Below are 15,163 nucleotides of genomic sequence, written 5' to 3' on the forward strand. Positions count from 1 at the left end.
GAAGGTTACAATGTTCATGTTTGGTTGAATCTGTTTTAAAGAGGTGATGATTCAACAGAATAATCATTTTGAAGACTGCAGTTACTTTTACTTTACTTAAGTATTCATGCACCTTAATACTTTTACTCCACTATGATTGTCTGACAGCTTTAATTACTTTACAGATAATAGTTTTTCATAACTTTCCTGTCCTGTAAAAGCCACATATCTCCATATGTGTTTATGTTTAATGTTTATGACAAACTGAAGGATGAAGTGTTTCCTTTATGCGTTGAGAAAATCCTCCTTCTTCTTAAGATAAATAAACTCTTTAAAAAGCCTCTTGGATCAAATGGAAAATGCATCATCACAAAGTTGTATTTCTATTTAGATATTCGTGGTTCTCACAGGACAGCGAGGCTAAAAACATATGATGATCTTTAAGAATATGATGCATTGATGTAGATTAATTTAGCCAAAAGTACATAAAGCTGCAAAAATTCGACACATATTAATGCAGCAGTTATGCAAATTTAGAAACATGTAGTATAGTAAAACACCGACCGGGAACATTTTACTGCATAATGAGTACTTTTCATAAACTACCTACATTTTACTGCATAATGATTTTTAAGGTTTTGAATGCATGTTTTTGTGGTATTAGTACTTTAACTGAAGTAAATGATCTCAGTACTTCTTGGCTTTGTGTATCTTGATAAACTCATAATTGAGAATAGAAGTTAAGGATCCCAGTGAAATGAGTCAATGTCAACAAAAGACAGTCACTGATCTAAAATAACAACACTGAACACATCATTTAAAACACACAATCATCAGCTGTAGGAGAGAACAGAGGCTTAAAATAACAAGATAGCAGAACAGATCTGAGGCAAATCATGTACACAACACACACACACACACACACACTGATTTACAAACACACACACACACACTGTCTTATTTTGAAGGCACACACAAACACACATGTATAAACACACACAAACACACATGTATAAACACGCACACACGTATAAACACACACGTATAAACACACACGTATAAACACACACATAAACAGCCAACACACACACACACACACACACACACAAACACACATGTATAAACACACACACACACACACATGTATAACACACACACACAAACACACACACACACACACACACACACACACACACACACACACACACACACACACACACACACACACACACACACACACACACACACACAGGACAGGTGGTGTGACCGCAGTAACTTCCCCACCGGCAGTGAATCTGAATGATAATACAGCTCAGTTCTATTCAAACACAAAGCAGAGGAGAGGAGGAGACAGACAGACAGACAGACAGACAGACAGACAGACAGACAGACAGACAGGAGGAGAGGACAGACAGACAGACAGACAGACAGGAGGAGGAGGGAGAGGAGACAGACAGACAGACAGGAGGAGAGAGAGGAGGAGACAGACAGACAGACAGACAGACAGGAGGAGGAGAGGAGGAGACAGACAGACAGACAGGAGGAGGAGGAGGAGGAGGAGACAGACAGACAGACAGACAGACAGGAGGAGGAGGAGAGGAGGAGACAGACAGGAGGAGGATAGGAGGAGAGGAGGAGACAGACAGACAGACAGGAGGAGGAGAGGAGGAGACAGACAGACAGACAGACAGACAGACAGGAGGAGGAGGAGAGGAGGAGACAGACAGACAGACAGACAGACAGGAGGAGGAGAGGAGGAGACAGACAGACAGACAGACAGAGGAGGAGGAGGAGGGACAGACAGACAGACAGACAGACAGACAGACAGACAGGAGGAGGAGGAGAGACAGACAGACAGACAGGGAGGAGGAGGAGGAGACAGACAGACAGACAGACAGACAGACAGGAGGAGGAGGAGGAGGAGAGACAGACAGACAGGAGGAGGAGGAGGAGGAGACAGACAGACAGACAGACAGGAGGAGGAGGAGGAGGAGGAGACAGGAGGAGGAGAGGAGGAGGAGAAACGGGCCACAAACAGCTTTAAATGTTCACCTGAGTCGTTTGGAAACAACGCTGCTGCTGTTGCTCCTGTTCACGTTTCTTCGGCGCGACTCTATGACGTAGGCGAACGATGACGCGCGGGGTGTTTGGTAGTTGTAGTTTTCTAAACTTCCTCGTCAAAAACGTCTTCTTACTCTAACACATTGTGATTGAGATAGTTTTTTGGGTTTTTTTTTTTCTGTTTAATAGAAAATACTGACTTAATTTATTTCAGAAAATATTAAGTTAATGGGCTATTAATATATTTTCTGAAATATACATTTAGTCCATGGAAACATTATATATTATATATATATATATATATATTTATATATTTATTTATATATATATATTTATATATTATATATTTATATATATATATATTTATATATATATATATATATATTATTATATATTTATATTTATATATATATATATATATTTATTTATATTTATTATATTTTATATATATATATTTATATATATTTATATATATATATATACAGTACCAGTCAAAAGTTTGGACACACCTTCTCATTCAATGGTTTTTCTTTATTTTTATTTTTTTCTACATTGTAGATTAATATTGAAGACATCCAAACTATGAAGGAACACATATGGAATTATGTGGTAAACAAACAAATGCTCAACAAACCAGAATATGTTTTATATTTTAGATTCGTCAAAGTAGTTGAATGAGAAGGTGTGTCCAAACTTTTGACTGGTACTGTATATATTTGTGGACAGGGCACAAATATATAGAGTGCAAATAAAAGCAAAACATAAACAAGAAAGATTATCAATATGCCCAAATTAGCCAGAGAAACGCAAGCTGAATCAATATAGATACACATAAATGCTTGATTAATTAAATAATCTCTAGACAGTTTAAATGAGTTGTTCTAAAAACAAGCACAATTCAGGTCATATTTAAACATATTTTACAATCCAGTCTATGAAGACGTGAGCTGAATTTTACCAAACTTGGTTTATTTGACTGAACCTAAAATATTTGCATCTTCTGTCATTTACACAACAAATCAACGGGTTCACTTGACCTTGGTAGCAGATGTTTAATATAATGGCTCAGTTCTTGCAAGTGTTTTTGTGTTTATAGAGAGGCTTCAATCCACAGTGAGTGAAAAGACCTCAACCATTAGATCCCCAATTTAAGAAAAGGTCTTTATATCAAAATTGGTTTGGTTTGGTTTGTCTACCGCAAAAAATATATGTTAATATTTAATCATTTCAGAGTATTGATCTCTGTTGCTTCCTCTCAGATCCCATGGTGAAGCGTCAGCCAACACCATCGCCCACAACCCGCCAACTGGACGACCAGCAGGAGAGGCCCCGCCACAAGCGCAGCACGGCACCACCCAGAGGCCTCGTACAGACCGACAGCCCAAACTTCCTCTGCAGCAGCCTGCCGCAGCACTGGAGGTGTAACAAGACCCTGCCGAGAGCCTTCACTGTGAGGAATCAACTGTCTGTCTGCCTGTCTGTCTTCTATGTATCTGTCTATTCCATATACTGTATATAAGAATATATTTATCTATTTTATCTAATTATCCATCTGTGTGTCTGTCTGTGTGTGTCTGTCTGTCTGTCTGTGTGTCTGTCTATCTGTCTGTCTGTCTGTCTGTCTGTCTGTGTGTGTGTCTGTCTGTCTGTCTGTCTGTTTGTTTGTGTCTGTCTGTCTATCTGACTGTCTGTCTGTGTTTATCTGTCTGTCTGTTTGTGTCTGTCTGTGCTGTGTGTCTGTCTGTCTGTGTGTCTGTCTGTCTGTCTGTCTGTCTGTCTTCAATGTATCTATCTATCCCATTTACTTTATATAAGAATATATTAATCTATTTAATCTAATTATCCATCTGTCTGTCTGTCTGTCTATCAAAGGTCAAAGGTCATCAAATGTCATGTGTATATTTTGCCCTGCAGACTTTAGCTTTCCCACTCTGACCATTTCCTCAGACTAAAGGACCGGTCCTATAACCTAACCCTTTCTCCATCCTCCAGGTGGTTGCCCTGGGCAACGACGTTCCAGACGGCGTGGTCGTCACGGTCATGGCTGGCAACGACGACAACAACAGCGCAGAGCTACGCAACGCCACGGCGACCATGAAGCAGGGCTACGCCCACTTTAACGACCTGCGCTTCATAGGCCGCAGCGGGAGAGGTAGATGGACAGATATTAATATTAATATCTAATGATGCAATTAATGACAGTAATAAACACAAACATGGACTAACAGAGACCTCGTTTCAAATTGGTCCACACGTTGAAGAAAAGATTGTAGCCTTTAATCGTCTCTTCCTCCTACTCAATTGATTTCCACCTGTTGTAATTGGTGTACTTTATATCATTTTGTACTATTTTTTTTAAATGCTCTCCCTCACTAAGAAATTTGACATTTTTACTCCAAAATGGTGGGTTTTGCCTTAAATAATAATCTCAAAGTTAGAAGGAAAAACTTGTCCTATTTAATCAGTGATAAATCATGGATTATACCAGTCAAGTTTATTTATCTGACCCAAAATACAAAGCTTCTCTCAGAGGGCAGTCCATTTTTAAAACATAACACCCTCTATTCATAGTTTTTGAAAAGCCCCTTGGGATAAAATATGGGCCTCTAAGAGGCCATCTTATGTAACTATGGTTTGTTTTTTAATAGAATTACTTTTAAAGTCCCTTAAAAGCTTTACTGAACATGTGAATTGTTTGTTTTTTATCAGGCAAGAGCTTCATACTTTCCATCAATGTCCTGACGTCGCCGCCTCAGATCGCCACCGTGCACAGAGCCATCAAGGTCACTGTGGATGGACAGCGGCTGCCAAGACGTCAGTAGTTCACACCGGAGAATGTAACAAGGTGGTTTTATCCAAAGTTTTAAAGTCAGAATTACTCTCTCTTACTCTTTTTTCTTCTTCTCTCTCAGGACAGAGGCAGAAGGAGGTGAAGTCAGGAGTGTTCAGGTCTCCGAGCAGCAGCACTTCATCATCAGGTATGTTGTTTAAAGGCCATGAAACCAACCATGTCCCTGTTCACTTTCACACATAGGACTGCAAATATCCATCAGTGTGCAGCGTTTCAACCTCTATGTTGTATCCAACAGGTGTATTTTTGGCATAAAATCTTTATTATCTACACTAATAAACTGTGCTGTTGTGTAATTTGACAAATAATAATGCCGTAATATATATGTTTTTGTGTAACTTAATCTGCAAATTGGTAAATAACTATAGTATAGTAGAGTAAAATATACTATATTAACTCAAAACAGGAAATACCTTATAAAGTACCTCAAAATTGGAAAATTGAAAATTAAACTAAAAAACTCTACATTTTCTAGAATTTTTGCCAGAGCTTTCATCTACATCTCCCATCTTCTTTGGTGGATGAAGTTTCCTCGATTGTCATAAAAATGGGTCATGACAGAAGTTTAATTCTGCTGAGGAAGACCATGCAATGCAGCTGAAAGCTCTGGAAGAAACAAGTGGACTTTGAATTATGTTCTGTTCTCCAAGGTTGAGAATGGACTTTAATGCTCAATATTATTCGCAAACATCCAATGTTTGTGTGTTGTTGTCCAGCTCCAGACTGCAGATCATTTTCCTCCTCTCTGTGGACCAACGAGCCCTCGTTCTTGGGCCAGATGACCTCTCTGGCTTCCTCCTTCACTCCAAGTCCCAGAATGCACCACCTGCCTGCCCTCTCCTACTCCACCCAGCCCACAGCCTACAGCTCCTTCCTGTCCTCTGCTCCTCCTCCCCCTCCACTGAGCCACAGTGGTCCATTCCAGCCGGGCAGCTTCTACTATGGACCGAACCAAACGCTCCAAACCACGGGGGAGGAACGCAATGTCGTCACAACTCTGGCCAATTACATTGAAGGGGCGTGTCTCTCTATGAGAGGGGAGGAGCCTGTTTGGAGGCCTTATTGATTACTGAATGTTTTAAATTGAAATTTTATTTTTTTTTTTTAGAAAAAAAATTGTTTGCAGTGATATTGCTGTTATAATAATAATAATAATAATAATATTAATAATAATAATAATAATTATTATTATTATTATTATTATTTATTATTATTATTATTATTATTATTTATTATGTTCCGGTTGCTGATTATTATTCAATGATTATTTAATAATATAAATTGTTTGGAGGCCTTATTGATTACTGAATGTAACAGTGATATTGCTGTTATAATAATAATAATTATTATTATTATTATTATTATTATTTATTTATTGCATTGTTGTGAAAATATATTTATTATGTTCCGGTTTCTGATAATTATTTAATGATTATTTAATGATATAAATTGATTTTAAACAATAAATTAAAAATATAACCCAGTGTCCCAGTTTCCCCCTTTCTATGGAAGTCTTTCAGGATATTGTAATACATTTTTGTGGACAATAAAGTGTTTATTAGCGCAACAGTTATTTTCCACATTTCTCAACCTGAATACACAAAATAAGGTATATCATTTACAATGAAACAATTAAAAATGAATCAACCCCCTGACTGTTTTATCAGCCTCTGAAAACAATTTTGGCAGACTCAATCAATAAGAATCAATCATCAGTATTTGGCGCCTTTTTTCTTAAATAAAGAAGCAAATCAAGCAAATTAAACTACCTAAAAACTGCCAGAATTACATGTAAACATAGAAAACAGTGACATGCCATACAAAGTTGACAGCATCTCTGAATATGTAAAACAACTTCACCTGCAGCAAATGATCAATAAAAAAACTGATTTATTAAATTATAGAAAGCACGTTAGAAAAATGTACCCTCATATATGATGTTTTGAAAGTATAAAAGTCAGCTTGAGACTGTTTGTGATGAGTTGTTCCTCTCATCAGGAGCTCAGCTGCCGATTGGCTGTTAAAGGTGCAGAGGGTGTGACCTCAGGTCTCCATGGTGATGGGCATTCACTTACTTATTCACTTACTTACACAAGGACATTTTTATTGTTCTTTCCTCTCGGAGTAATGAGTAATTTAAGGAGACTAATGAATGATGGATTACATTTTTTCTGTCGCAGCAGTTCAGTGTTGACTGTCCACCTGTAGCGCGTTGAGTTCAGCCACTCTCCTGCTCCACTCCTCTTCTGTCATTTCTTCTTCTGCTCCTTCTTTAACGTCCTCCTCTACCTGATGCTCTCCTAAAATACAGATCATCATGGTACAAAGATCAATAACACACATTAGCTGATGGAAAAGGAAAAGCATATAAGCCCCAAAATATTCCTCACCATTGCAGCTCAGAGCGGTGCACACCCAGTTTCCACAAGCGCACACACATTTGTTACACTCCATCCGAGTTTCGGCTCCGTCCTCGAACACCTCATCCTCCAGAGCACACTCTTCATGAACACACAGAAGACAACATGCAGGTAAGAAAAACACAATCTGGTTGTGTTTTTCTATTTTTCTACATTATCTGACCAAAGCCTGTCTCTAAGTCTGTCCTTATTTGTCAGATTCAGTTTGGGTTTATATACTTTTACTGTCTTAAAAAAAAATGGAAATAATAAATAAACACCACTATTGGAACATGGTTTCTTTGTGTGTTTTTTCTTTACTTCTCTCGTATGGATGGTAGGTCGGGGTCAAACAGTTGATGAACTCTGTAAAACTCAGCTTCCAGTCTGCGTTTTCATCCGACAGCTCGATTAAAGCATCGACACACAGAGACCTGAGAGACAGACACAGAGCGACATTAGCATTAACTATTGATTAAAATGTTTTGTTGACAGAAAATCATATTCAAAACAAAGCAAATGTGCTGTCAGATAGGGAGAAGTTTCAGCACCAGAAGAAACACTTTTACTACATAAGTATAAGTACATAAGTATGACCTGCAAAAAGTACATAAAGTACCAAAAGTAAAAGTACTCATGCAACCTGGCATATTTTAGAGCCTTCTAGGTCCTGAAAGATGATTTCACCTGCAATTTACAACTTTAAAAAAATTGTATAAGTACAAGATGAACTCGAACAGGAGCAGATATTTTCAGCAACATAACTGAAAACACCTGTGAGGTTATGTTAGGCCGTTAAGCTATATGACAATTAATCATTTTGAATACGTTGATCATATGTTTTCTATGCAAAATCTAAGTAATAACTAGTAAGTATAGCAATAATATATATGTATAGCGGTAAAATGTACAATATGTCCCTCTGAAATGTAGTGCAGTAGAAATATAAAGTTGTGTGAAATGGATATATTTAAGTTAAGTACTGTAATAGTACCTCAAAATTGTATTTCAGTACAGTACTTGAGTAAATGTGCTTAGTTATTTTCCACCACTGGGTGTTGAATCACACTTTGTTCCGTATGTTAAACTCAAAACACAAAATATATTATGAAAAAAAGAATTTGGAAAAACACTTTAAACAATTAGAAATTCTCATAAATTTGTTGTTTTATTTGCATAAAAATGAAATTATGCTTTACATATAACGTCTTACACTCCCAACACCTTCCTGATTATCTTCTTGTGTGTGTGTGTGTGTGTGTGTGTGTGTGTGTGTGTGTGTGTGTGTGTGTGTGTGTGTGTGTGTGTGTGTGTGTGTGTGTGTGTGTGTGTGTGTGTGTGTGTACCTCAGCAGCGTGTTAGTCTTTAGGGTATTAGAGTACGTGATGTTCAGGGCCGTCTCATTGTGCTTCAGGAAGCTCAGGAACTCTTTGGAATCGAGCTCTGAATCCCCGTTATCGTACGTCTGTAACACACAAACACTGTTAGTTAGATCTTAAATATTTATAAATATATATTTATTCCGTTATTGTCATACAACTCGTAATTTCTCAGGTCGTCCAATTGCAAAATTTGCACCTTGAAGTATGTTTGCAGGAGCTGATTGGCTGAGGTCATATTTGAGGTAGTGTTGTCAGATTCAACCTCCTCCTGAATCCACTGGATCACTCTCTCTCTCAGCCAATCACGATCTGACAGGAAGCACACCACTGCACATACAAATAAAATATTAATTTACTAAATGAACATCATGCTGTATTGAAAAAGACTTAAAACTAGAGATTGAGACCATAAACTCATGTTTACAATGTTTACTGAGGGAATAAATCAAGAGAGAAGTAGAGTCATTTTCTCATAGACTTCTATACAACCAGAGGAGTCGCCCCCTGATGGACAGTAGAGAGAATGCAGGTTTAAGGCACTTTACGCCTTGGCTTCACTCTTCAGAACCGGAGATTTCCTCCTGATCCAGGTTTAGAAATACCAAAGTGGCCCTTTAAGGCCGAAACTAATTTAACATTTATTTTAAATTCTGTAATAATCTTCAGACTTACTGGGGCTCACATCTGTCTTTGTTGGTTTCTCTGCAAATAGAAACACACAAACAAGTGTCACAACTCACAAACACTGCTTTAACTGTCTGTTGGTGTGTGTGTGTGTGTGTGTGTGTGTGTGTGTGTGTGTGTGTGTGTGTGTGTGTGTGTGTGTGTGTGTGTGTGTGTGTGTGTGTGTGTGTGTGTGTGTGTCTACTGACCCAGACAGCGTCCTCTGTGCTCCACATGTATCTTGGTCTTGGTGATGCAGGCGTCTCTGTGCAGCTCACAGTGATTCCTGTAGGATCGGTCGTTGCTTCCACAAACCCAGTTCTCCGTCACGTCACACTGCTGCAGAGGAAGAGGAGGGGGGTCAGCAGAGGTTCCCCAAAACTGAACCTTCTTTTCTGGCCTTTTACTTTTTCCTTCACTACGATTATTTGATATATGTAGTTACTAGATACCTTACAGTATAACAACAGCCATTTTTCTGCATTGAATACCTTTAACACTTTTACTTTTTCCTGATTATACTTTCAAACATTTACATTTATTTTTTTATAACTATGTGGGAGCAGTTTTGCGTTATATAAACATGTACACACATATAGAGGAAAGAACAAAGTCATTAGGAAGATTCACCAAAGAATACAAATTTAAGGAAAGAAGAAAAATAAGTTTTAACAGATATAAATAGTAAATTATAAAGTAAATATATTAATAAAATGCAATCCTAATAATAAAATAAATAAAATAAATAAAATAAATAAAATAAATAAAATAAATAAAATAAATAAAATAAATAAATTAAATTAAATTAAATAAAATAAAATAAAATTAAATTAAATTAAATTAAATTAAATTAAATTAAATTAAATAAAAATTAAATTAAATTAAATTAAATTAAAGTAGTAGAAGTATCCTTACGCTTAATAGAGTCTATCAGAGACTCAGTCACTTTACATGTTCAATAAAACATTTTACCTGTAAACAGCGACAGATGGGTTCTCCTCTGTCAGTCGATACACACTCTCGACCGGCACCGCAGGAAGTCCTGGCACACACTGACCGATCCTGAGACACAGACACACAGACACACACACACACACACACACACACACACACACACACACACACACACACACACACACACACACACACACACACACACACACACAGAGAGAGAGAGAGAGAGAGAGAGAGAGAGAGAGAGCATTTTCATGTATTGCTGGTTTATATATACAAACAATGAAAAGAAGTGAGAAGTGTGTGTTTCACAGTCCAGATGGTGACCTTTAACCTCCCCCTGAGCCTCAAGCCGATTTGAATGACAATGACTCTCTCCAAACGCACACACACAAACGCACACACACACACACACTTATTATTACTGAGCCAGCTGGACAGCGATGCAGCTCATCTAAAAAATATTCATTTTTGTTTCCTAAAGCTGGGACTTTTTTGTCTTCCTCTCCTCTAAAACATTGTAACCTTCCTGCAGGATTTAAAGCAGGACTTTTTTACTTATTTAGCTAGCTGTGCCCAATAAACCAGCAGTGTACGCTACACACACACACACCCTTAAACACACTCAACTTTAGAAACATAGACTCTCATAAAACAGATGATTACATTCAAACTTCACACATTCCTGTATACTTACAGGTCAGCAAATCACACACAGACACACACATGTTAGCACATGTGAGGACCCTCAGTTACATGACGCATTCCCTCTGTACTTTAATCATCAGAACTACATGTCTGACTCTGACTCCTTTAAAAAAATATAGTTATTCAAATCGGAATTCTGCATTGAAACAATCCATAGAAGAGAAAAATTGACAAAAAAGTTGTCTCTTTTCAAAAAGATTCATTTTTTTTTTTAAATCTTCATCTCAGGATCTTAAACTCAAATTGCTGCACACAAAGATGATACCAGAACACACACACACACACACACACACACACACACACACACACACACACACACACACACACACACACACACACACACACACACACACACACACACACACACACACACACACACACACACAAACACAATAGCTACATCTGCCACCTCCAGCTGACATCTGCTACACCGCAAACCTGCTGTTAACAAACAGCTGACTGGAGCAAAACACCAGACACACACGACACACACACACACACACACACACACACACACACACACACACACACACACACACACACACACACACACACACACACACACACACACACACACATGCAGTGGTGTGTTGAAGTTAATAACAAGTTCAAGTCCGATCCTGTTAAACAATTTCTCTTCCTCATTTTGAATCTTTTGTCCTCTCAGTCTCTCTCTTTCCTCTGACAAATTTTGGTCCAGTTTTGGTCAGGTAATTAATCCTTAATTTCCAAATAACACAATCAAAAGTTGTATTTCATTGTAATTCTGCAATAACACAACCTCTACCATAAAAACAAAAAACAAACTAAAATATGATATAATTTGACAGAATCATAGTTTATTTGGTAGTAAAGTAATTTACTGCAGAAATTCACAAGTTTGTGAATGTTTATCCTATTATCAGGTTTTGGTTATTTGTATTTTGCATAAATGTTTAGTTTTACTTAACTTAACTTTCAGTATTTTTAATAGTAATGGTATTTTGTTTTAGTGTAAGATCAGGGGTCAAATCAGCTATTGTGCACAACAAATAGAAAAATATAAATAATTTTTTACAATAATAATTTCTCTTATATAGCTTAGTAACAAGACCATATCTACATCTAGCAGCTCTGTGAGGAAGTAGTCCAGCACAGTTCCATCCCTAGCCACATGTTTTTATACTTTACATGTAAAGTTTGAGCTCTGTGTCACAAAGTTTATTTTTATTTTGGCTTCACCACAACTGGTTTTGTCTTGTTTTGTGACAATGAGAACTAAAAGCAAAGGAAAACTCAATAAATCAACACTGAAGTTTCACCTTTGATTTTGCATTCAGGACACTAAGGTGATAAATCAGCTTCAGAGGAAACAAATGGACACAAAGCAGAGTGTGTTTGAACCTGATTTACAGCTGGAGGGGCTGACTCTACAGATAAGCTGCCGACAGCCCTAATCAGGCACATACCTGAGGACCTACTTCAGCAACAGTTTTTCAGAGAAAAAGTCATTTCACATTTTTACTGCCACATACCAACTTAACCCTTAAAAGAAAGCCTAGCGGAACATCAATACATGTTTCTACAAAGCATTACATACGTTTCTAATCAAAGGCTGTAAATCACTGAGAAAAAGGGTGTTTTTGCACCAAACTAAACAATGAGATCCAAAAACCCTGAATACAACTTTTAAGGTTGATAATACAAAAAGTCCCTGATGGACGATGGAGTTTTTTTACAACACAAACTATGTTTTTGTAAATTTTTATGTCAAATATGGTATGCTCAGACAAAGGTTATTAATGTTGGTGACTTTACACTGCACCAGAAATAAAAGGTGTCTTCCCCTGAATCATATGATGTACAACACTTGATACTGACTGAAAGAATAAGCTCAGAATTGGAAAAAATAAAGATTTATCTCCAGATGTTTTTTTTGTCTAAGTAGGCTTTCAAGGGTTAAATTGTTCAACTCCTCGACCTTAAGACAAACACAAAAACACTTCAGGGTATATTCCATGTTTCATGTTTTTTTCAGAGGTCAGAGGTCAGAGGTCAACATTTTTCTAAAGTGACAAAGTAAGAAAGGAAAATTGGAGAAGTCATCACTGGAAATATGTTTTGACCCAACAGCCACAGAGTCAGTATCTCACATATTTGTTTTCAACAGTGTTGTAAGTAAAAAAAAAACAACCAAAAAACCCTCATTCTTTGAGTTTACCTTGGCCAGAGGAGATGAGGAGACGGGAGGAGAGGAGAGGAGCAACGGCAGCAGGAGCACTGAGATGGTCAACATCTGGAGAAGAGATGAGATGAGACGAGATGTAATGGAGGAAGAGGAGAGTAGAAGAAGAGGAAGGAGAAGAGGGTGAAAATGATAGAAGAGGAGAGAGGAGAGAATAGAAGAGCAGACAGGAAAGAACAGAGGAGAAGAGGAACAAGGATAGGAGATGAGATGAGACGAAAGGAAAGGAAAGAAGAGGGGAAGTGAGGAGACAAAACTAGGAACAAAAGAAGAGGAGAGAAGAGGAGAGGAAAAAAAGAGATGAGAGGACAGGAGAGGATAGATGAGATGACAGGAAAGTAGAGAAGAAGAGAAGGAAGAAGACAAGAGAAGAATAAGAGAAGAGAGGAGAAACAAAGAAGGAGAAGTGAAAAGGAGAGGAGAGAAGCCGAGGATATAAGAGGAGAGGAGAGTGGATTGGGGAAGAGTGGATTGGAGAGGATAGATTAGATGAAAAGAAAGTAGAGATGAAGAAAATAGAGGAGACAAGAGGAGAAGAGGAGAGAAGAAGAGAAAAGGGAGAGAGGAGATGGGGTGACAGGAGAGGATAGAGAGAAGGAAATAGGATAGGAGATGAGATGAAAGAAGGGGAGAATAAGAAAAAAGAGGAGACAAGAGGAGAGGAAAGGAAAGAAGGAAATGTTGGATTTGTTAGTTAAATAATCATAAAAATATCAGGAATATAAGGCAAATATTTACAATTTTAACAAAAGTAAAACTACTTATTTTACTAATAATACCACTACTACTACTACTACTACTACTACTACTACTACTACTACTACTACTACTACTATTACAATGAATACTTGTACAACTTCTAATAATGATGATATTCATAATAATATAAAAGCAGGCGTACCTTTCCAGTCCAACAACAGTTTGTCCAGAAGCTGTTGCTCATTAAAACAGCCTGTAAGAAGAAGTAACTCCACAGGTTTTGATCAGCAGCCAAAAGTAATCAATAAACCAGTCAATCAATTAATCAATCAGGTGGTTCATTAATATCCAAAATATCCAAATTGTCAGTATGGATCCATTTAGATGAAGAGTTTTATATCCAGTGAAGCCGTCTGCTTCTCTCTGCAATGAAACAACGTCTGAGTTAGAGAGGAGGAGGGATGCTGAGGGAGAAAGGAGACCAGCTGTCCAGAGTCTCCTCCCTCACTCCCTCACTCCCTCCTCCCTCCTCCCTCGTCCTCTGAAACACACATAAAACACACAAGCTGTCTCCTTGAAGAATGATAAGTTAAACACACGCGACCAGCTGACATGTTCAGACAAAGTTACACCGCAAAAAAGGGAAGAGAGGGAGTGAAGTTACTCTGTTTGACACTTAAATACCATAAAATGCTCAATAACTTACCAAAAACATATCTTTTGTACAAAACAAAAAGATATATGATGTAATTTATACAGCTATATGAATATGGTGCAGCCATTATATGTAATTTACAATAACTTAGTGTAATTAAAACATTTAAAAATAGTTATTTGTTAAAGTTTCTTTTGACAGCAAGCAGAATTTTGGTAGTACACCACTGGAATAAAAGTTATTGGGATGGTTTGTTATAGATATTAAGGCAACAGGGTGCTTAAAATTTGGACGATATAGGATCAGTTGATTAAGTCCAAAATCAGCACAGATTCTGTGGACATGCAGTTTAAGTGAAGATCCCACATGACACTCACTTCTGAGGTCAAGAAAGGGGTTAAATTACAAGCTATTGGAATTCCTAAATGGTCAATAACACATCATGTAGTAAAGTTTTACACAACTCACTTAACAACTGCATTTAGATGTTTTTTGAAGTAAGAAATAATCACAAATTCAAAATAGGCTAAATGTTGATTGTTGATTGTTTTCCCCCTTCAAGTTCATGCTGAAGTTATGATACCAAAT

The 15,163-nt window shown here is 37.4% G+C and overlaps 3 protein-coding genes across 3 annotated transcripts in view; 1 reads left to right on the forward strand and 2 right to left on the reverse strand.

Annotated features, from left to right (window-relative positions):
* supt3h (SPT3 homolog, SAGA and STAGA complex component) overlaps nt 1–2,094 on the reverse strand; it is an 8,899-nt gene extending 6,805 nt beyond the window's left edge. The window contains exon 1 of the mRNA XM_054600369.1: nt 2,032–2,094. The gene's annotated coding sequence lies outside the window, so the exon portion shown is untranslated. The remainder of the gene's footprint in view (nt 1–2,031) is intronic.
* LOC129092423 (runt-related transcription factor 3-like) overlaps nt 1–5,957 on the forward strand; it is a 6,596-nt gene extending 639 nt beyond the window's left edge. Inside the window, exons 2-6 of the mRNA XM_054600370.1 lie at nt 3,300–3,490; nt 4,033–4,192; nt 4,750–4,854; nt 4,953–5,018; nt 5,614–5,957. Coding sequence (XP_054456345.1) covers nt 3,300–3,490; nt 4,033–4,192; nt 4,750–4,854; nt 4,953–5,018; nt 5,614–5,957 — 866 coding nt within the window. The remainder of the gene's footprint in view (nt 1–3,299; nt 3,491–4,032; nt 4,193–4,749; nt 4,855–4,952; nt 5,019–5,613) is intronic.
* Nucleotides 5,958–6,473: 516 nt separating this feature from the next.
* On the reverse strand, nt 6,474–14,311 carry LOC129092546 (follistatin-related protein 1-like). The gene is made up of 10 exons (XM_054600529.1): nt 14,123–14,311; nt 13,198–13,272; nt 10,308–10,397; nt 9,545–9,674; nt 9,345–9,374; nt 8,869–8,999; nt 8,637–8,755; nt 7,612–7,724; nt 7,282–7,392; nt 6,474–7,191 (listed from the first exon to the last, which is right to left on the reverse strand). Exons 1-10 carry the CDS (start codon nt 14,162–14,164, stop codon nt 7,076–7,078), a joined length of 957 nt encoding a protein of 318 aa, XP_054456504.1. The 5' UTR covers nt 14,165–14,311; the 3' UTR covers nt 6,474–7,075.
* Between the last annotated feature and the right edge of the window lie 852 nt (nt 14,312–15,163).

Source organism: Anoplopoma fimbria, chromosome 6 (assembly GCF_027596085.1).
Source record: "Anoplopoma fimbria isolate UVic2021 breed Golden Eagle Sablefish chromosome 6, Afim_UVic_2022, whole genome shotgun sequence".
Classification (NCBI taxonomy): Eukaryota; Metazoa; Chordata; class Actinopteri; order Perciformes; family Anoplopomatidae; genus Anoplopoma; species Anoplopoma fimbria.

Bases quoted from the DNA above. Each gene is read 5' to 3' on its own strand.
- LOC129092546 (XM_054600529.1), bottom strand. From the start codon at position 14,164: ATGAGCAACAGCTTCTGGACAAACTGTTGTTGGACTGGAAAG. The intron at 13,273-14,122 runs GTACGCCTGCTT...TCTCTTCTCCAG, and splicing joins ACTGTTGTTGGACTGGAAAG to ATGTTGACCATCTCAGTGCT. The intron at 9,000-9,344 runs GTAAGTCTGAAG...TTGTATGTGCAG, and splicing joins AAAGACAGATGTGAGCCCCA to TGGTGTGCTTCCTGTCAGAT.